This window comes from Medicago truncatula, chromosome 8 (assembly GCF_003473485.1).
Source record: "Medicago truncatula cultivar Jemalong A17 chromosome 8, MtrunA17r5.0-ANR, whole genome shotgun sequence".
NCBI classification, from domain to species: Eukaryota; Viridiplantae; Streptophyta; class Magnoliopsida; order Fabales; family Fabaceae; genus Medicago; species Medicago truncatula.
The window spans coordinates 11730172-11753107 of NC_053049.1; the positions used below are offsets into that span (position 1 = coordinate 11730172).

Sequence of the window (22936 nt, forward strand, 5' to 3'; positions counted from 1 at the left end):
AACCCCTCTTTTTCTGAACTCACTCGGTCATGCTTACGGTGTTTTTGCAGAAAGCCATACTTTTGATCAATTGCCATAAGAAATACAATAGATTAATTGTTTCATTCCATTAACATTAAATTTTTCATTGTGCGTTCACCAACAAAGTTTGAAAAGAAAAAAAAATACAAATTATAGCATGTGCGTTCATACGGATCAACAATTACAAGTTTAATTTTATTTAAAGAGTTTTCTATTTTACCGAACAACACAGTTGATTTTATCTATATGTATTCAGATATGCAATTGTTAGTATTCCAATTATTAAATCGGCGACATCTGTGCAACTCATTCCTAAACCTTAAATTGCATCCATGGAGTCACACTCATTCAAAATTATGTATAATTGATTTCATAAATTTTACATGAAATATCTAGTTAGGTTGCAATTCAATTGAGAAATTAATCGAGGTGAATGAAGCTTGATTGATTTCACATCGATATCTGATGAGTGGATATGGCTGTGTTTCAAATTAAGTTTGATGAACTACACTAACCAAATAGAGACTCACGTGGGTTAATTTAGAGAGCTATTAATTACCTTTGGATTAAAAAATTAGACGGTTGAGATTTAGTGTCAACGAATTCGTTGACACCAGGTGTCAACGGATCCTAACTCTTTTTATATTTTGTTGTTCACTTTTGTTTATGACATTGCTTTTAATTAATGTAGTATTTAATTTTAAATATAATATAATAATAAATAAATTGTGAAGCTAGTTTAGTTAAATAAAATTTGTCAAAAAATGAAAATTTGTTGAATAAAAAATGTTAATTGAGTTCATAAAGCACATTCATTATTTTAGAGTTGAAAGTAATTGGAAATAAATTTTGATATTTAAAAAGAAATAAATTAGGAAAAAAAATCATATATGTGATTTATAAAGAAATAAAAATAAACAAATATATTCTTTTATGTCATTTTATATTTATCAGTCATTTCAACAACTAATTTTACTAAACACTTTAATTTTAATAAGCTAGATTTTCAGCTATCAGCTAGCTTATAGCTTATTTTTACCAAACACACCCTTATTATCGTAAAACATTAAGATTTCACATAACAAAATAATGCTTTATTAGAATATTAAGGAACAAATTTAGGAAATTTATATATCAAATTTCACATGTCTTTTGTGAAAATTTTCAATTAACTATTTCATATCTTTTTTGTGAAAATTTTCAATTAACTATGAATAAGTTAAAATAGATATAAAAAAAAACATCACGGCTAGATTTTATTCAAGTATTAAAAATTAATTATACAAGAACTATATAACATTTAATCAATTATTTGTGCGATCTTTCAAATGCATCATCATTGAATTGAATTCTTTGAGAATTTATGGAGAATAAAAATTTCATAAATTTAATCTACTCATAAAATTTTCAATTTAGCGATTAACTTTCATTAAACTATTTCCCTCAAAAAAATCTTCCATCAAACTATTAATTCGTGCAAGTAAGAATGCAATGTGTTGATAACAAGTGTCTAAATTGAAATAAAAAAGAGTGTCAGAAATGTAGTATTTCAGCCTATAATATATTATGTAATTCAAAAAATAAGGTAAATATATACTATTAAATTACATACCTAATACCTAATAATGTCAACAAATTATCATGACACTTATTGTTTGTGGCCGTGTCGCTGCACCATAGTCTTATGGAAATCGACATATTGATATTTTGTAATCACCACTATAAACATAGAACTATTCAAGTAGAAATCCAAGATAAATGAGATGTACTCGAGTTGAATTGCCAAGTTAAACTATTCAAATCAATTTGTCTAGGCAGAATTGCCAAATTAAAAGATTCAAATAAATAAGTTTGTCTAAGTTGAAATACCAAATTAAAACATTTAAATAAATTTGTCTAGGCTGCAGTGCCAAACTAAACCAAAACCAAAACATGTAGCCAAAATTTTAAAAAAAAAACCAAAACATCAAAGTCAAAGTACTATGATCAATGTTTGACAATTGAATTCCTCATTTTTTCGATGTTCATCCGGTGTTTATTAGCTCTTTCAATAACTTTTCCCTTCATTTCATTGTAACTACTATCAACGAGATCAATGGCAAGTTTGATTCTTGAATCGGGACGAACCTGACAACATTGTAAACAATAAAAAATGTTAGATTAAAAATTACAAATATTTAACAACTACTTTATGGTCAAAAAGTTAAATATAAAAAGTAAATAAACCTTAAAGTTGCAAACCAAAAGAATAAAATTTATAATGGTTTTTAAGTTTGTTTGACGCAGGAAAAAAAAAGTTCACAAAAAAGAGAGTAAAAAAGGGCTTACTTCTACACGAGCATAATAATCTAGCCAGCCACATTCTTTCATATAATTCAGAAGAATACAAACTAAAAGTTCAATAGTAGATTTGTTCACTATAATGTAAGAAGAGTAGATGAAAGATAATTACGAGCCATATCTCTGCCTTGGGAAATTAGAGATAAGGTGGTTCTCTAACTTGATTCCACAATCATAAAATGAATTATGAATAAACATCTCCTCCAAAAATAAGGCCTGTGTAGTAAATTTGACTTTAGTATCCGTTAGAATAGAGAAAGAAAAATAGAAAAATAATACTGAATAATAAATACCACTCTCAATACATCTCTTTGTCTAAGCAACTTTCTGTTTGCACACGGTAATGAATCCAACAAATATATCTTTCTTTCAACAAAATCAACAACCATAAGATACCAGTGTACACCTTGGTCATTAATAGGAATGAAAATCTGCAAAAGTTGTAAAAAAACATTTAGAAAACTAAAGTATTAGTGTGCATGTCTATTTGAAAATGGCAGAGTATTATGGAATATATCACACAAATCTCACCTTTCCAGCGTTCTCTATTTTATCGAAGAAGTCTTTTTCATAACGCTTCCTCACTACCGTAGGACTGCGCTCCCAATCAAATGCATATTGCTTTTATGTGAAACACAAAGTTTTGAATCAAATAAATGAATTTCTAAGTTTGCAATATTAATAAAAATAGAAACTAAACATATATGTAGAGTTTGTACCAAAAATGTTGTGGGAAGGTACCACACATATAATTTTCCGACACATTGTTCTTCTTGTGTTAGTTTACAACACAAAAGATTGATTGCCAAAATTAGCAAATTACCAAATTGGATTTGATGTAAATGCGCTAACTGCCAAAATTATGAAGTTGTTGAGGCATATGAACAAATACATCAGCTTGATGCACTAAAAGCAGCAGCTAAGGTTAGTCTTTTAAATTTTCTTGATCTGGATTTGGTATGAAAATGTACCTCTTGGTCAACCCAGCAATTAGGCATTAAGGATTTGAGAGTTTTCCTATATGCTACAACCCGAAGTTCACTTTTAGCCGATATTTCCTCCCTGCGTGGGTATCAGTAACACATTAAATGATGAAATCAAACAGTTGTATATATGAATCAAATAAAATAAAGTTACATACCCATATTGATTTTCTTCATCAACAATAAATATATATGCAACAAAAGATGCCGATGATAAATCATTCATGATCAAATACAGGAACGGCTTGATCAATAGAGGAAAATACTGTAAAAAAAAAAAAAATATCCATATTAAACTAAATTACATAGAAGTATTAATGATTAAATATCTAGTGAAATTAAAATGATAACCTCCGGGATAGCAACACCGTCTGTGATCCCTTCGATTCCAGTTAAATTCACTGGTTGGTAGTTAATGTAGCAATCATTTTTGGGAGAGAAAATGTTCCTTTTTATGACAGGATGTGTTGTCTTTTCATAAATTTGAATTTTGACAACTTTCTTTTTGATTCAGCCTCAGATTCATGCGGAGTTTTTGGGTTGCTGTTCTCTCCCTGGTCAATTTGTTTCTGGTGCTTGTTGTTTTCTTCAGAACTTCAAAACATTAACAACATAAAAAACAAAACTTTAATGAGAGTGGAATTTATGGGTTTCAAATACATAGTCACTACACCATTTATTGTGCAACACTTTTTTAGCCAACGTGTAAAAATCGTCCCCAAAAACCTGCTATGGCAACCATTTATGGCTGTTGCCAAAACAAATTTCACAACCAATGAAAAGCGTCCCCTAAAATACCTTTGGGGACGTTTTTGAAGCGTTACTCTATTATTATTTTGGCAACTATCATTAATTGTCCCCTTAAATACTTTTGGGGACAATTTTTAGTGATACATTAGTTCTAACAATAGGCTGCAATTCTTTATGTTGCATAAAAATTTCAGCAACATCTTATTTTTTGTGGCTATCTTCCTTCCATACTTTTTCATCAAAAAAACAAATATGTTTTGGGGCAGAGAAAATAATCTTCCCTCCAAACATTATAAAAAAATATTAATTTTACATGTAATATAATATTAACATATATTTTCTTGACAAAAAAAATAACATATATGTTTTGAATAAAATAGGCAAAACTACATTATGAGTCATTTATCTTATTTATTTGTAACATATTGGTCTTTTATCTTTGTTTTTTTCCGTTTATGCATTTTTCTTATTTTGGTAAAGTAGCCTAGTAGCTAAAGAAATTCACCTTAAAGGTGAATAAATGGGGTGTCCGGCCCCTGCATAAAATATGTATTATCCTTACCAAGTGAGGTAAGCTCACGAGGACTCCCGTTTAGGTATATTTTTAATTTTTTATTAAAAAAGTACATAATTTAATTTTAAAAAATATATTTTTATTTTAAAAATAAAAAAATCTAGAAAAAAGATTTTGAAAAAATATATTTTTATTTTGAACATGATAATCTTATTTATGGATTTTTTTATTTTTAATCAAAATTATTTTGAAAAATAAAATTGTGTATTTTTTAATAAAAAAAACTAGAAAAAGGATTTATACAAGCTTTTATGAGAGATATGAGACCTAAACAAGAAAAAATAAAGATAAATGACCAAACTGTAATAAATAAATAAGATAAAGGATCCCTAATGTAATTTTGTCAATAAAATATTTATTTTTTTGTTGACATGGACTTGTCACATCATCCCTTAACAAACACCTTAACATTTTTGTAACGGAAAGGGTATAAGTGCAAACAATTCAGGAATTGAAGAACTTATGTGTGAAGAAAATAATTTAAAGGACTTATCTTTTACAAACGTCAAACTTAGAAGACCCATGATCTAATTTAGCCTATAATATAAACTCTTTTATTTTTAAACAGCACCAATAAGAAATTTATAGACAAATTTGTTTAAGGGTATAATGAAAAATGAAAAGCAACTCAAAAACCATATATTTGCTTTATATATGATATAAATATATTATTATTATTTTTTAAGAAAAGAAATAATAATTTTAGTTATGGTGTATTTTTTGTCAAAAATAAAGATATGGTGTATTTTATTAAGTTTGAGTTCAATATTTTTTTTTGTGGTGTTCAGGATTTGAACTCAAACCTTGCATATAATATGCATTGTTTTTATAAATCGAGTTAAACTCACGAGGACAGTTGAGTTCAATATCTAATTTGGGTTTAAATGATTCTTTTAATATTATTATTTTTGTTGTTATATTTTTTAGAGTATTTTAGTAATTTTTTGTCTCTTTCTAACCCTTTAAATCGAAAGATGAAATTTAATTGATAATCTCTTGGAATCTTAGAGTGTATACCCTCCGGTCACTAATATAAACAAAAATCCACTTTTTAGACACATTAATTAATGATGTATGTGATCTTTATTATATGTCACATACATCATTAATTGAATATAAAAAGAAATTTTTTTCTTATATTAGTGATCCGATGGTGTAATTGATTTTCCACTACTCTTTTATACTTAACGTAAATATTCCACTTCATTATCTAATTTCAATTTCTTTTTGAATGGTTGACTTTTCAAACACACTTATTCTAAATAGTAGTAAATCATTTAAATTATTTTATTTCCATTAAAAGCATACGACACTACCCTCTCTCATTTATTTGTTGCTGTTACTTCTCTCTCTAAAGAAGAACCAAAGTAGCCTCTTCTTTCTCCTTTAAAGTTGAAACCACCAACCACCGTCATCCACCTTTCCGGTAACCCACCACCGCACGCCCACCTCCATGGCTGTTAAAACCAACACCATTGAACTTCTCACTTCTTTCTATTTAAAAACCACCCTCTTATTTCTAGATCTATGAGATTTTAAAATTTTCAATCATCGCCATCTGTCTTAGATTCCCGGCCACCATGGACCAATTTTCAGAAACTAAATTGATATTATTTTTCCCTATGAGATTCACTACAAAACCCCTAAATTTATTTCACAATCAGTGCAACTTCACCAGTGACCACCGCATCGGAGTCCTTGCTGCCGTGCCGGAAAACTTTTTCGCGGCAATTTCATCATTTTTCTTCTTTTGGGTGAGTTCCATATTCTTTCACTTCTCTAAATTATGTTTTAAGAGTTTTTATGTTTATTTATGGATTTTTGGATTAACACACTAATTAAACATGTGTGAGTGTGAGTTAGTTCTTAGAAATCAATTCATTTAACTCAAGAATAACATAAGCAGTTGATGACTTGGGTCTTTGAATGTAGTTATTCTTGATGGTGAGTGGTTCTTTAACCAAACACATATGTCAAATTTGTAGCCTTGTTTGACGTAGGTTGAGTTCAAAACTATTTTAGATTATGTTTGTTTATAATGAGAACTTGAAGTTAAATTTGTAATTGAGAAAAATGCCAAGACTCTAATTTAATTCGTATTACATTGAATGCTCGAAGGTTGGATAAAGATGTGTGTGTATGTAGTTTATAGTTACATGATTATTTAGTGTTTGACAATATTGTTATTAGTCTAATTTTTATCTTAAAGATATAGTTACATGATTATTTAGTGTTTGACAATATTGTTAATATTCTAATTTCTATCTTAAGGAATTATTGGTGGCTACACTATGGTTTGATATTGTAAAAGATACTATTGTTGATGAGTTTACCTCAAGTATCAATAAGGTTTAAATCATAAAGAGTGTTAGAGATTTTATTATATGAGGACAAGCTAATTCGAGTATTTATGGATTTTTTGTTGAGTAATATTGATGGATTTTATTGTTGTTAAAGAGGTTTGGTTCAAGATTCAATAAGGTTAAATTCAAATCATTTCAATTGTTCATTTATGGTGAATGAGTTTCTTTAGTCTTTGTTTTTATTTATGTGACTTATAGCTCTTGACGGCGTCCTAATTGTCCCTTGAACCGGCACTCTATGGTTTGATGTATTTTGTTTTAATTTCTTATGCAACAAGGTATCATTAAAGATGATGTAAAAGACAATGTAGATGATGAATTTCAAAAGGACAACATAGGTGATGGATTTCAAGAGTAAGACGTAGAAGATGAATTTCAAAAGGATGTTGTAAGTGATGAATTTCAAGATGACATGTTTCTTTTGTCTTTGTTTTTATTTATGTGATGTATAGCTCTTGACTGCGTCCTAATTTTCCATTGAACCGACACTATATGGTTGATGTATTTTGTTTTAATTTCTTATGCAACAAGGTATCATTGAAGATGATTTAAAGGACAATATAGATGATGAACTTCAAGAGGACAACATAGGTGATGAACTTCAAGAGGAAGACGTAGAAGATGAATTTCAAGAGAATGTCGTAGGTGATGAATTTCAAGACGACATCATAGATAAAAGTGAATTTCAAGACAGTTGAATGAATTGAACGAATTTTTATTTAGGCTTGCACTTGAAAGCTTTAAATTTGGGTGAACTATATATGTATTTTACTAGGCCTGGATGTTGTATTAAGTAATTTTAGATATTTTGTTTAGTGTTATGTGCTGACTCAATGATTGAACTCGTGTACCAAGAATTCTTATTATAATCGACCATATTTATATATTAATTTATAAAACAATTGCATTTAATACTATAAAAAAAAGTGGCCTAAAAGATTTAGCTATATTTTTTGTTTTTGATTATTAATCTACGCTAAGGCAACGGTTAGTAATTGTAGTCAACTTTGGCAACAATTAAAAGTTGTCGCCTTAAATGCCATGAAAAAGCGTCCCTTTTTCGCAAGGTTTGGGCGACGCTTTCTAAAAGTGTGCCCAAAGATCATAAAAAACGTCCCCATAGATAATAGGCGACGCTCGCATAGGAGACGCCTGAAAAGCGTTTCCTATTCTCTTAGGGGACGATTTTCATAGTTCGGGCAACGTTTTTCAACTGTTGCTATAAAGGATAAATGCTGTAGTGTTTCTTATAAATATTGTACTTTTTTTTTTTTAACAACACTTAAGCATAACAAGTTTTTTATTGGTTCCCCTTCAAAAAAAAAAGTTTTTTATTGGTCTAAGTGTGTTGTCTTTGGTGTTTTGCTGAGTCTGTCTTTAGTTCTTTTTTTTTTTTTGAAAGTTTTTTTTTTGTTTGTCTTTGGTTCTAACTATAAACTAATGGTTGTTTCCAAAATCTAATCTGATAAAGAAATCATGTATGTAAGTTGAACAACATTTTTTTTTAATTTTAAAGTTTTTTAGTATGTGAAACACATAAGATTGATCATAATTTATGATTTTTATTTATGCCTCTTTTAAAAAAAATAATTGGTTGAATATAATAACCAATGAACAAGAACGGTTAAACTCTTATTTATAATTGCTTGTATAGGACGGAAAATATTAACTTTATCAGTGCATTATGTCACCCAATTGATTCGTCTATGATCTTAACCAATATTCTTAGAAAAAAATGCATCAACATTGTTGAAACAAATGAAAATTAACATCTCTGTAAAAAATTGCTAAAACATGTTGCATACGTTTAAAGACAAAAATGTTAATAGCATTCCATGAAAACACATTTGTAGAAACAATGGTGTTACGAACTACATAATATAACTTTCATGCAATGACACCTAATTTTAATCGTTGAAAAACATTAAAATGTTTACTATATAGTTGCATCAGTTTTTCTTGATCAGAGTGAAAGAGACACTTTTTATGCATCAAAGTTTTATAATGCTTTGTGTCAGCCCCTTAAAGAGTATAATAAAAAGGTGCTACATTGTCGTCGAGGGCATTTTCAGGACATGTCTTTGGCAAAATCAGAAGATTAGAATTCAAGCAATTATGCGTTTATAAGATTAGAATTCAGTTGCTCCAAACAGTGGTTTGTACAAGACAACTACCCATACTTATAAGTTGTTTTTCCATATGAGGACCAAAGTGAGTGTTGTTGAGGGTCCCTTGCTTCCCATGTTTGGATTAACTTTGACTAATATAGTTGAGGTTAACCATCAAACCCTGGACAACGATTATTTGATTGGTTTGTTGTTTTCATAGAGTTATCTACATATCTTCATAATTTGCTTATTTTCCTTATGCTTCCCTTTGTTATTGTTCCTTTTTTGTTATGATTACCTCTTTCTTTTCTTAATCGTTTTTGTTGTTTAGATGACATTGGCTTAATGACTGTAATATCGGAGATAAGGGAGTATATTAAGGATGGGAAGATCACCAAGATGATTTTGCTTCAGCTAACTGATCACATGTTGATATCTTATTTTATGAGGCATGTTAAGATTTATCTTCGTTTTGTTTATAGAAGGGACCATCGTTTAAACTTCTGTTTGGTTTTTGTCACAAGTGGAAAATGTGAGATTGCTCTGTTTGGAGATTATGTGGATCACTTGAAACAACTCATGGCCAAAGTTGATGAAGGTTTGCATGTGCTGGATATGCAATTCACAAAAGTGAAGATTTTCAGTGGTGTGTTTTTGGTCTATTTCTTCTAAACATTTTGAAATTTTAATGTATGAATATTCTTATAAGTTTTTTCATTGGTTGAATTTTTGTAGAGAATGGATCCCCGCAAAATGTAGTGAATACTACCCGAATTATGATCAATCCGGATATATCAGAGGCTGCTGAATTTAAGAAAGGGTTAGTTATTTTATTTGGATTGTCGTGATTTTTAATATATGTTCAGATTCTGATACACATTAATTAAATATGTATGTGTTGCGTTTGTTTACGCCTCAATTTCTGCATATTGTATCAGTTTGGATGTTAATTCAATCGGAAGTAGCCCATTGTGCCGCTTATTGGTCCGAGGGGTAAACCATCGATAGATGAAGATTTCTTGCATCTCCATCCAAAGAAGTCTATTGCAGAACTAAAGGAAGTTAGGGTGAGTGATACGTTTATATTTTGTGGTACAATTGATGGTATAGTTGAGGAATAGGAATGGTGGTACCCTTTTTTGATTGAAAAAAATTATCATTGTCATGGTGGTAAAATTACTATTTTAAACTTTAGTCCTTTGGCCGTCTGATACTAATCAATTTTTTTTTTTCTGAATAAATGTTTGACTTACATGTTCATAGAGCTTCCAGAGGAGTTGAGTTAGGAAGTTTATACATAGATAAATTGCACTAATAATATTGTAAGAAAGTTCATGTTAATTATACAAAAAAACATTACCAACAATCATATCTAATAAAATCTCAACTTCTATAGGTGATAAGTGAAACTGTTTAAAAAATAGAAAGAACTCGATGAAGTTCAAATTTATTTCTATGTTCTTTACCCTGCATTGGTTCCAAGTAGTTTCAACTTAATTATGATCATGATTTCTTGGTTTCATGAACAAAGTATATCCTCTTTTCATGAATCAAGACTTGGTAGAGCTTTCATAAATATTTTGATAAATATTTCTTTTGGAATAATTTTTTTTACAAGATACGTTATTCAACCCGTGCAAAGCACGGGTTTGTAACTAGTAAAAAATAACAAGAAGATCAAGGTGGTCGCTCATATGACAAGAAGGTGGGTAGTTATTTTTTTTTGAAGGAAGAGTGGGGCAGTTTCTTATTAGCAAAAAAAATAGCAAGGTTGTGTTTTATTAACACGTTTTTGGGGCAGTTTCTTATTATCAACAAAAGAGCAAGACTGTGTTTTGTAAACACCAAAACATCAAAAAAGCACCTAATTCTCTACAAAAAAACAACAACAAAATCAACCATGGCTGAAAAGAATAAGAGGTCTGATAGCCTGCAAACCCGGAGCAATTCAGTTCGTTTATGTGAAAAACTGGCAGAGCAAGAGAAGAAAGAGAGTGAAACTGAATTGATTGTTCTCTCATCCAGGTAATTTTCTATTGCATTACACGAGTATGCCATTTATAAAAAAAAGTATACATTAATATTTCATACAAAACTTAAACCACGGTTCTATTGACTACTATAACGACGTGACGTGCAAAATTTAGCATTGTTTGGCTAATCATGTGGGAGTGCAATATTTCTCAACGTGGTGCGATTTATATATGAAAATTACATATGAATGAAAAACAAGCCGGCAACAAGTTGCACCGTGAAGCGTAATTCTATAACTATTACTTTTTCCATCCCATGGCCTTCTTCCGCGCCCTGTAAATTTTTCATAAATGCCCTTGTGCATTCTGGATTTTAAAATCCGGATTCATGTTTACTATTTCGGATTTTATAATCCGGACAGTTCTTATGTATAATCAGCCATCAGACTCTCTCACATTTCAGCAGTTTTGAGTTTTGCTTTTAAAAACAACAAAAAAACTAAGTAAAAAATGCTAAAAATCTGTCAAATAAAATCATAAAAATAGCACCAAAAAATTCTAAAAATCAAATAAAACTAATGCAAATTTTTTCGAATTTTTTCTGAGAATATGAAAAATTAAAAAAATTAAAAATGGGTCTAAACGATGGAATTTTGGATTTTGAGGGGCGGAGTCCCGTAAGACGTCCCTTCTATGGGAGTCATGGTCCTTGAATTTTTTCTGATTTTCTGGGGAAGTTTCGGAGCATTCCGATCAAGTAGCCCGAAAACCCGATTTTTGACTAAGAACAGATAACAATGACCAAAAACGGAAGGATGAGAGTTAGGAAGATTAATATTATCCCTAAAATGACTATCCATGTTAAAAACATGCTTAGAATTTCTGCTGATACAGTTCGAATTATATAATCCGAACTGTTCCGGATTATGTAATCCGGAAACATCATGTAACACGTCTTATTTTTTGAAGTTTCCGGATTACAAAATCAAAAATTCCATCGTTTAGACCCATTTTTCATTTTTTTTTTCTTCATATTCTCAGAAAATTTTGTATTAGTTTTATTTGATTTTTAGAATTTTTTTGGTGTTATTTGACAGGTTTTTAGCATTTTTTACTTAGTTTTTTTTATTGTTTTTAAAAGCAAAACTCAAAATTGCTGAAATGCGAGATAGTCTGATGGCTGATTATACATAAGAACTATCCGGATTATAAAATCCGAAATAGTAAACATGAATCCGAATTTTAAAATCCGGAATGTACAAGGGCATTTATGAAAACTTTACAGGGCACGGAAGAAGACCATAGGTAGGGAAAAGTAATAATCATAGAATTATGCTTCGTGGTGCAACTTGTTGCCGGCTTGTTTTTCATTCATATGTAATTTTCATATATAAATGGCACCACGTTGAGAAATATTGCACTCCCCACATGATTAGCCAAACAATGCTAATGTATGAAAATCAATTTTTCAACTTATCAATTTTTATTATGAACTAATGTATGAAAATTAAAAATATATAAATATCATCGTTTATCTTCCTTTAGACATAAAGAAATTGTTGAAGGACACAATATAAATCAATTTTTCAACTTATTATTTTGTTAGGAAAAGTAATTAAATGAGTTTTAAATATTTAAAAGAAAATTATTTTGGCCAAAATACGATTTTTGTTAGGAAAAGTAATTAAATGAGTTTTACATATTTAAAAGAAAATTATTTTGGCCAAAATACGTTACGCTATATTTTCCACTTTTATTATAATAGCAAGCAACTCTCTCAAAAAAAAAATATAATAGCAAGTATTTACAAACTACTGGTCAGTCCATTCAACTCAACACAAAAAAAAAAAAAAAAAATAGTTACATGCTAATAAAAATAAAACATAATATCATGAAAAAAAACAATTAACATGAGCCTTAATGTGATTAAGATTCGGGTGGTCAATGAAAACCACATTTTGCTTTGAACGACCGGATTTCAATGTCAAGACGGCAACTAATGCAAATGTCTTCAGTACAAAAGTCATCTTCAGAAAATACGACCCAGACACCTTTACGCAATGTGACTTCTTTGCAAGTACCATTTGATTTGCAAATCAAATTGAACTTAAAGTTTGTTGGCCATGACCTTGGAGTTGTTATCCATCCTCTACTCTCTATGTCATGGACTAGCTTCCTGCATTCTAAAAGACATTGTTTGTTCCATAACTCGGTCAACAAATGAGTGCCTTCATCGAAGGTGCTTCCATCCTCTTTGAACACCATTAGCAATGCCAATGCATAGGTTGCTGCACAATGTCCTTGTGATGTTGCAATTGTCAAATGTTTGGTTGCAGCTAAAATATTTGGTATAGGGCAAAATATTTCTTGACAACCAATGCGAAAATGGTACTTGGTGTTGAGACTAAGGCATACCCTATTTAGAAAACGCTCTTTCCTTTCACTGGTTTCCCAAGGGACTAGTGAAACTTTGTTCAAAGAAACATTCTTGTACACGAAGGTATCCTCCGCAACCGATTTCAAATATTTGCAAACAAACATAATATTGAATAGGTCTTGCACACTTGTGGATGCCAATATCACTATTATATAGAGTAGGACGTCGTTTGATAAATTTTCCATTTTTGCGACTTAGGAAAAATACTAAGTTTATAGAAGATGGGGAGAAAATAGGTTATGATTACTTGAGGAGAATGGAAGATATAGAAATCAAAATTATGTGATTGTCAAACACATGGTTAAAAATCCTTCAAACATGAGTGAGTTTACGATTGCTTTGAACTAAGTTGTGTAATGAAAGTGATTTGTGTTCTTTTCTAATACCTTGTCTTGATTTTGCTAGTTTCTGAGCATGGAAGAAAAATCAATGGAGAAGGACCTGTTACAACACAAGTCAATTAAAAAGAAAAATAAATAAGAATACATATTGCAAAGATAAGAATTGCATGATCTACTTTTACTTTATGAATTGAGAACAACTACACGTGCTTAAAAAGGTAGAGAAGGATTTTTTTTTTCTTTTTTTTTTTTGTCTTTCTAATGGAAACAAGATAGAGAAAGTTATTTGGGTATAAATAGAAAGGATAGATAATAGTTGAATTAAGTAATATTCTACAAAAGATAGATAAATTATATATTTATCATGTATTAACTGTTGAATTAAGTAAGAAAACGTTAAATAAGACTGTAGTAATATTCTTTAAAAAAAAAAGACTACAGTAAATATATTCCTTCAAAAAATTATAGTAGTATGATTATAGTAGCATGCGGTGGTTAAGTAGTTTAAGTGGTTTGAACTAATACTTAAAGGAGTTGGAGGTCCTAATTCATATCCAAACGAGTATGTATATTGTTGTGAATTCGTTAAATAAATCACACTAATAAAATATTTGATGTGTGAAGCAAATTAATCAAGCAACTAAAATAATGTGGATGATAGTTATAAACACTATCAAAAGATAGAACAATAAGAGAGGAAACACATGAAAATTTGTTTATTCAATTCGGTCAAATACTGAACTACTATGCGGGAGAGAGCAACTCTACAGCTCTCCGTTCCACTATAACTATGAGTAACTTTACAAAAGATTCCAAAAGGGTTACAAGAATTAGTCTTCAAATCTAATTTCACCTAAAGTCTTCCCGTGACCAAGAGACTCAATTCTAATAATGTTTCTTCAAGGTGAATCAATGGTGATTCAATCCAACCCTGGTGTTTATTGCCAAGAGAAAACTTCTACCAACCTAGTTTTATTATTGGCTTCTAATCTTGTTTTCTACTCTCTCTCAACTTCATCTGATGCATCTGAATTTATAGAGAAATATAACTCGTAAATTTGAAATAAATATCACGCTGAAAATACTTTTCTTCTCCTTCCGTGCAAAATATATTTGCATCAAATATTCCCTTTAAAAATATATTTACATCAATTCTTCCATACGGTACAAAAATATATTTACTGACCATAAATATATTTTCAGCAACAATCTTCTTCGTCCATCAAATTTTGAGTCAATTTCATCGTATATTAATCTAACAACTATTTGTCATTAAAATACATAATAATATGATAACATACAAATGCATAATATACTTATAGTCGCAGCAACAATAAAAAAAATAACCTACACTTCTCTCAAAATAATAAATAAATAACTTACACTGTTATCCCAAACCGTTGATTTTGTGTCTTAAAAATATAATGCATTTGAAACATTTTCTTTTTGTAACACAATTTTTTTTAAGTATGAAAACATACATTATTGTTGTTTTTATAAGCATCAATCCCAACAATATTGTGGCTGTTTTGGTATTCACATGATCAATACGAACTCCAACAAATGTACTACTAACTAACTTTTTTCATTGTTTCTTGTGGTTTGTTTTTGGTACAAGTTTCTTGTCCTTTAATTTTGTCAATAATATAAAATTGATAATAAAGAAAAGTACGTTTGGAAGCTGAGCAAAATTAGTCTTCAGAAAGAATTAATTTTAACTTAAACTAATGAAAATGATATTTAGAAATTTTTTATAATGTTCATTGCTGATCCATGTATAAAAAATATCAGCTATTCTACTGGAGCAATTCTATTGTTGATGAGTATGACTCTACCAAAAGGTTGTGATGCAGAATATGATTACTAGTCTCTTTGCTTGAAAATTATTGTTGACACCTCTAAATCTTTTTGGAAGGCTTATGCTGTGAATAAACAGTGACAATATGAGTCAATCGGAATTTCATTGGTCCAACATCATAATTTATTTGACAAGATCCTTCATCATCAAACCAGTTCCATTGTGCATGGTTCCTAATAGCATAAGATGAAATGCTACTATAGGAAAGGCTAGTAAGCAATAATAAAACTATACTACAGTTTTCCACAGCAATTATACATAGATCTCTACCAATAGTACTCAACACCAAAATAAACAAAGACATGATAAATAGCTTCCAGGATTATACAATCACTGCCAAAAACTCCATGCCAAATTCAAACATTGTCACTGTCAGCAGGTCAAATTCCATTTACAGCATGCTATCTGTGAGGGCAGGTAATCTGCGGTAGAAGTTAACTGGTGCTGCTGGTACCTTACTCCGGAACATAGGGTGTCTCATAAAGTAAAAACCACCCATAAGAATAGGCATCTGGAAAGGGGTAATATACAACACAATAGCAGACACAAAGCAAAATGCCATGAACATGCTACTAGCACGTGGATCGCGCCAGCTCACAAGTGCTTGGACTCTCTCTCCTTGAGTAGCTAAATCTCCAACGACACTTTGAACCCTTCCAGCCACACTTCTTAACCGGTCATACCTCCATCGCACAACATCAGGGTTCTTTGTGGAAGGAAATGTGTCGAATTCCTCATCAAGCTCATCGGGGGTCACTCCATCTGTGTAAGAGAGTCTGGTGTTCATGTGAGGAGGGCATCTCGGGCGGAACCTCCAGTTCCACATCCCGATAACAAACACGTATAGAAACATAGTTGGCATAATAAGTTCAGGGAAACACACAAGCATCACAAAAAGTATGTGCACAAGTACAGTTGTCATAGGATGATTCCAGGTGGAAACTTCCCCTAACCATCGCCCTACTGAAAGAAATCCCGAAAAAACTGTCATCAGACGGTAGAAGTTTGCCTTGCTGCGTCTCATGCTCCAAAGATGCGAATGTGTGTCAGACATGTACTCAACTACCTCCTTTCTAAGCGGGGGTTCCGCCCTACTAAGGCGAGAAGCAACAACATTTACAGCCTGCTGCCGCAACATTTCTTGTTCCATAACATTGAGTGGCCTTTTGTAGTGCATTTTCGGTAAATGAGGCTTAAAATACAATTGCATCAAGTCAACCATTGAGTAACAAGAAAATCTAATGGCCAAGTGAAGTTCACCCATTTTTTTGACACCTGAAGGATGAAGCATCAGTAAAGGATAAGAGTTTGTGTAAACACGTCCGGTTTCAAGGGTTGAGATTCGGACCCGAACTTTACCGATTAGCAAATCTTTGTTATCTGGACCATTAACCTGACCATTATCAAACACCCCGACAGTGAGAACTGTAGCTGGATCAAAAACTTCCCATGTGTATTGCTCATTGTATTTTGGGTCTAGAGTATTACTAAGAGTTCGAGTACGGACCCATTTTCGCCCATATTTTGCCACACAGTATGCATCTGATGTTCCTCTTCCATCCCTGGCTTTCATAGGATGAAGTCCATCAACATTTAGAATGCCAAGTTCTAAGACGCCAATCGGCTTCTTCCACAGCTGCCTTGATGTCGGTCTGAGATCACTACTATGATAAGTTGACTCGTCGAAAACATGGTACCCACCATCAAGACAGACACTAAGGTGAATTCTACTAGAAAACACATCATTCATCTTCCCTTGTTCCCCATCCATTGCAGAGGACATGGATTGTTCAAGGTTATACCACCTAGTACGGATAATTCTATCATCAGCACGCTTTTCTACTTTGGTCAAAGGAATAACAACCGCCCCAATTGTCTCATCCTTATTTGGACCAATACGGTTTTCTATGGAAAGAATCAAAGGTTCATCGAAGGGTTCAGCAGCAACAAACATCAGCTCCTGATCCCAACGCATGTTTTTGGTCCTTGATTGAACGGGTTTTGTCTTCAAAATCTGGTTACCAGTCTGCACCTTAACATAAGCATCTGACATTTGAGATTTCTCCGACAGAATTAAGTCTTGTGCCTCGATCACTCTAACCCGTACATACCATAATCTTGGTGAATGGTAAACTTTTGATCGCATCTGATGATGAGAAACTGAAGAGTTTCCTCCAGGAAAGAGTGTATCAGAATGCCAAGCATCAGGAAAGGCTTCATCGGCTTGCGTACCAAACCATACAGCAAGCATCAACTCCCCTTTTTTCTTTTTCCCGCTCTTTTCAATCTGATACCATTCCGGAGCCAACGGACTATCTGGTGGAACACGTGTAGGAACATCATGGAGAACAAACCTCACAGTACCAACAGTTTCATCTAGTATTGTACCTTTGTCTTTGACCTCAACTTCAAGCGTAGTTGACTGCAGATTGTCTCTTGAAAAGGCAAACACCTCATTCCATTCAGGTTCCTGATTTTTCTCTAAATGCTTTGTAGTTCCTTTGAAATTTCCAGCTTTTACCTGAACATATGGATTAAGGCTCCCGGTCTTTGAAGGAAGGTCGCGAGCTCTTGTGACTCGTACAAAAAGGTAACGCATCGGTTCAACAAGGTCATAGGTGCTGGATGGCTTGTTCCCACGAATAACTCGCCCGCCAATTACTTGTCCCCCTCCAAGAGAAGGGCTTGTCTCTTTGAGCGCATAATCAAATGGAGACAACGAATCTGCATATGCATGCATGATTTTCTGAGGAGGTCCAGATTTCATCCCATGCTTCACATGGTCCACATCCATCTTTGCAGCTACTGGAGGAGAAGATTTATGTTCTTCTTGATTAGAACCAGGAATGCTATGAAATGAGTGCTTCGGCACATTTTTCTTACGAGAAAACATGTTCAGGAATGAATCTGTCAAAGATACCGGTGGTTGATCTTTGTTTGAGTGCTGATCTGAATCCATAGAGGGTTTTTGATCAGGGAAAACATTGGTGGATCTTACAGAAGGATCTTCGGTAACAAATACCTTCAAACCAAGCTCTCCTTTTACGCGAGAAAAGGTGATTTTCTTTTCCAGAGGGTAGTGCAATACAACAGCATCAGAAAGTGGCACAAATGAGGTTTCCGTGAGACGGACCTTACCAAGAAAGATTTTGGGATTATTGTTTTTGCTATTGTAGTGGTAGACACAGGCATCAAGCGCGAGGCTTGGTAATTTGCTTGGATCAGCAATGGTGAAGTAAAATTTCTCGTTCCAAACAGGATTCAGATCTTTTTCTTTCGTAGTTGTCCGAAACTTCTGATCATCAAAATGAAGTTCCACAAAAGCACTTGCCGAGCCTTCCCCATCTTTTGGCATAAGGTCATGAGCACCAACCACTTCCACACCTAGCTTGAGATTGCTCATTGCTAATAATCAGCTTCAGGGAAGACTTAGGTAGAGAGACGCTATACCTGGAAAGAAAGAAATATACAGGACTTGTGATTGCTAGTCTCAGATACAAATTTCCAATATACGAATAATTGAAAAGAGAGCGACATTATTGTAGCAAGCAAGTAAAGGTTTTTGGTTACACCATAGGCTTAAATTATCGACAAATAGCATATTATAAGTACCAATAAATGATTTTTCAAATAAGCATCACTATATGAAAACTAAACCCTGAATCGGTAAGAGTTTTGCTTGAAATTTGTTGACAAATAGCATACCCTTAATCCAGCAACTTGTTTATGTTTATCAATAATATACAAAGAAGCATTCCAGCAATAATAGTGATTCCATGACACATTTAGACGTCAAAATCCTAATTTGTTAGCAGACAAATTCTCTATAAGATACAAAAGGCAACAACACACCAGATGGATAGCATAACCGACTATAGCATTACCACATTGACCACACACAAATATCCAACTAAAAAAATGCAAGTTCCTCAGCAAATAAACATTACTTAACTAATGTTCCAAGTAATATTTATCAAGACAAGCATGAAATGTTATAAGTAACACTTTTTCCAATAGTCAAAATCTGTGAAGCACCAACACAGACACTAGACACGACATTTGTAATAATTTAAGAAAGTAAACTAATTGAACAAAATCGCAAGTGTTGTGCTGGACACAGGACACGCCTTCAATCAGAATTGTCGGTGCTACTGTCGGTCAAAATGAACCGCTAAGGTCAACATAAAACGAAATTTAGCAAAATACACAAAATATTAAAATTATGTGTTCATGTGTGCATATTTGAAGGAAAGCAATAGGAGATCTAAATTACTATTGGGTAGGTTCTTGTCATAAATAAATAAGGTATACCATAATTCATGCATCTAAAGTGAAAAGGGTAAGAGGAAATACACATTTTATCATAGAAAGGAAGTAATTCTTAAAGATCAAACAAAAAATAGTAAGATTATAAAAGTTTTAACCTACCACTCCCTCAAAATGAACCTTGCTTTTATTTTACGCAAATAAGATAAAAAAATAAATTAAAAAATAAAAAGTATTTTATTTTACAAAAGAATACAGAATCACAAAGGAATAAAATGCATGATCTCCTTGTCATATAAAGTACATAAGATCATGTGACAAGGATCTTTAGAGACTAGGAATAAAAAAAATAATCTTTCACACAAAAAATGATTCTTTATTCACATTCATATTCCTATAATATTAAAAAAAAAAAAAAAAAAGTGTTTTCAGCTGAAACAACATGTTTTCACATGAGATAAATAATTATCCAATTTTATTGAAAATTAAGTGGAATTAAAAAGAAAAATAAAAAAACCCAGAGAAGATAAGCAACTTTTTTGTGAAGAAACTTCACCTAAATTTTCTATTAAATGTTTGCGGAAAAAGGGGGAACACACACATACACAGAAAAGACCAATTTTTTTGGTTCTAAAAGAGCAAAAATTGAATCCGAGTAGCAAATTTAGACAAGAAATTTATGCTTTTTAAGGGTAAAAATTAGTTAAAAACCCACAAAAAATTAAAACCCTCATCATACAAAACCAACAACAAATAAAAAAATATTACCAGGAAAAAAATAACAAAATGAAGAACAAGAAGAAAAAAAGGAAAGCAAACCTGAGATTTTGAGCTTTAAAGACCGAAACTTCAGTTAGAGAGAGAGAGAGAGGTGTGAGTAACAGAGAAATGGGTGTTAGAAATAAAAAGGATGGGGAAATGGAATTTCTAAGAAAGTATAAAAATGATAAAGGAAAGTGGTATGGTATGCTTACATTGACTGAGGTTGAACTTGTGAAAAATGTGGTTTCGATTGGTCACTAATGTCACAACAATTTCTTGTCGTGCCCCACAAAAGGTTGGTACCAACTACTTCGCTCCGTTTCTTTTTAATTGTCATATTTTTACATTTTACATAAATTAAGACAATCAATAATTATTACTACTTTTGATGTATTAAGTTATACTTTTACTCTTAGTCAAAAAAAAAAATTATACTTTTACTATAATGACTTTATTCATTTAATATCTTATTTCATATATTTCTCTCTCCGCAATAAATAATTAAGGGTAATATTGATAAAACATCATTTAATGTTGCATTGAACTTTGAAAGTGACAGTTAAATAGAAACAAAAAAAATCTCCAAGACACTTAAAAAGGAACGGAGGGAGTATTATTTTAGGCTTAATTATCTTTTTGATCCTCTAACTATTTAGTTGGTATCAGATTGGTCCTCTAACTAAAAATTGATTTGTTTCGATCCTCTAAGTTTCTCACTGTTAATACATTTAGTCATTTCTCTTAGTTTTATTCAAATAAATGTTAGGGTTTGTGTTATGTGGGTATTTGTCCTTCTGTTTCACACATACATATGAACCATAACAGTTACCAATAATATCAGTCATTATTTAATCATAATACCTTAACAAAACATAAGATCAAAATGATACTAATAAATAAAGTTAGATGACCCACATAATATAAGCCCTAACGTTTATTCACTTATTAATTAGTAAAACAAATAGAGAAAAACAAACACTCTTATAAAAAAATATAAAAATAATATTGTATATGTTCTAGGATAAAAATATTTTTAGTTCCTATAAAATATACATTTTAAAGTTTAGTCCCTCAAAAAAAATTGTTCAATTTTAGTCCTTATTTACATTTATATGGACTATTTTGAGGACTAAAACTATTTAGTTTATGAAAAAGTTTTTAAAATAAGGATTATTCTTATACATCGTAATATTATGGAGGTTTAAATTTACACTTCTAATTTAATAAGAAATAAACTTGAAAGCTCGCGATTTGTAAAAACTAAAACATATTTAGCCATGTATTATGTATGTAACTTTGAAATTTATTTCAAAAAGAGAATTTGGAAATGAAAAGTATATTTCCATGGACACACAAAAACGACAATTGACAAAACAAACAATTGAGTTCAAGTGGTTAACGAGTCACATCAAATGATGAATTGTTAAGGAGAATATGAGTCTAGTTCTTGAATGGAACAAATTTTGACCAAACTCTACTTACTCCTAATCGGACACCAGATTACCATGACTCCTTTCCCATGAGAACCGGAAGGTTGACACAAAATGAATGAGATATATCATTGTGGTTCATTCTATTTAAAATGTGTTCTGGAGATGACCATATCGATATATTATACGAAATATAAGACAATAAGGGAAATGTTAACCAATGCCCCCGAGGCACTGGTTAAGAGTCAAATATAGTAGTACTTTGTATTGAAAGTTGTGTTGTCATTGCATTAAAGGCTTAAAAAGTGTTTTTTGACTTAAAATTTCCACTTTTAGCTTCCTTAACCAGTGCCACAAGGCACTGGTTAACATGACCCTTTAAATAATTATTCTTTCAATCAAATTATGTTTGTTACACTCGGTCCTCGTGAGCTTAGCTCAGTTGGTAGGGACAATGCATAATATATGCAAGGTCCGAAGTTCAAACCCCGACCACCATAAAAAAAATCCTGGCTCTGCGCCCTGTCGACCACCACATATGGAAGCTTAGACCAAAAGTCTCATTATGTGCCTTTAACCACAAAAAAGAATGTAATTTCACTTTCTCTAGCAGCTGGTGAGCGGTGATTTCCATGTTCTTAAAAAATTTGTTGTTGCGTTCGGTCCAGGTAATCTGATCATACCTGATCAGAAGGTGATTGTCGGTGCTTTAAATGTGGTGGTTTGAATG

General features: G+C 31.6%; 2 protein-coding genes and 1 long non-coding RNA gene across 3 annotated transcripts; 1 reads left to right on the forward strand and 2 right to left on the reverse strand.

Annotated features, from left to right (window-relative positions):
• Positions 1 to 5979: 5979 nt before the first annotated feature.
• On the forward strand, positions 5980 to 7865 carry LOC25500907 (uncharacterized). Its single transcript, XR_003007715.2, has 3 exons — positions 5980 to 6422; positions 7310 to 7419; positions 7563 to 7865. It is a non-coding gene; the product is annotated as an uncharacterized lncRNA (long non-coding RNA).
• Positions 7866 to 13053: 5188 nt separating this feature from the next.
• On the reverse strand, positions 13054 to 13734 carry LOC112417313 (uncharacterized). Its single transcript, XM_024772866.1, has one exon. The coding sequence runs from the start codon at positions 13732 to 13734 to the stop codon at positions 13054 to 13056; it is 681 nt and encodes a 226-aa protein (XP_024628634.1).
• A 2100-nt stretch (positions 13735 to 15834) lies between these two features.
• Positions 15835 to 21009, reverse strand: LOC25500908 (FT-interacting protein 3). Its single transcript, XM_013589409.3, has 2 exons — positions 20834 to 21009; positions 15835 to 19198 (listed from the first exon to the last, which is right to left on the reverse strand). Exon 2 carries the CDS (start codon positions 19149 to 19151, stop codon positions 16140 to 16142), a length of 3012 nt encoding a protein of 1003 aa, XP_013444863.1. The 5' UTR covers positions 19152 to 19198; positions 20834 to 21009; the 3' UTR covers positions 15835 to 16139.
• Between the last annotated feature and the right edge of the window lie 1927 nt (positions 21010 to 22936).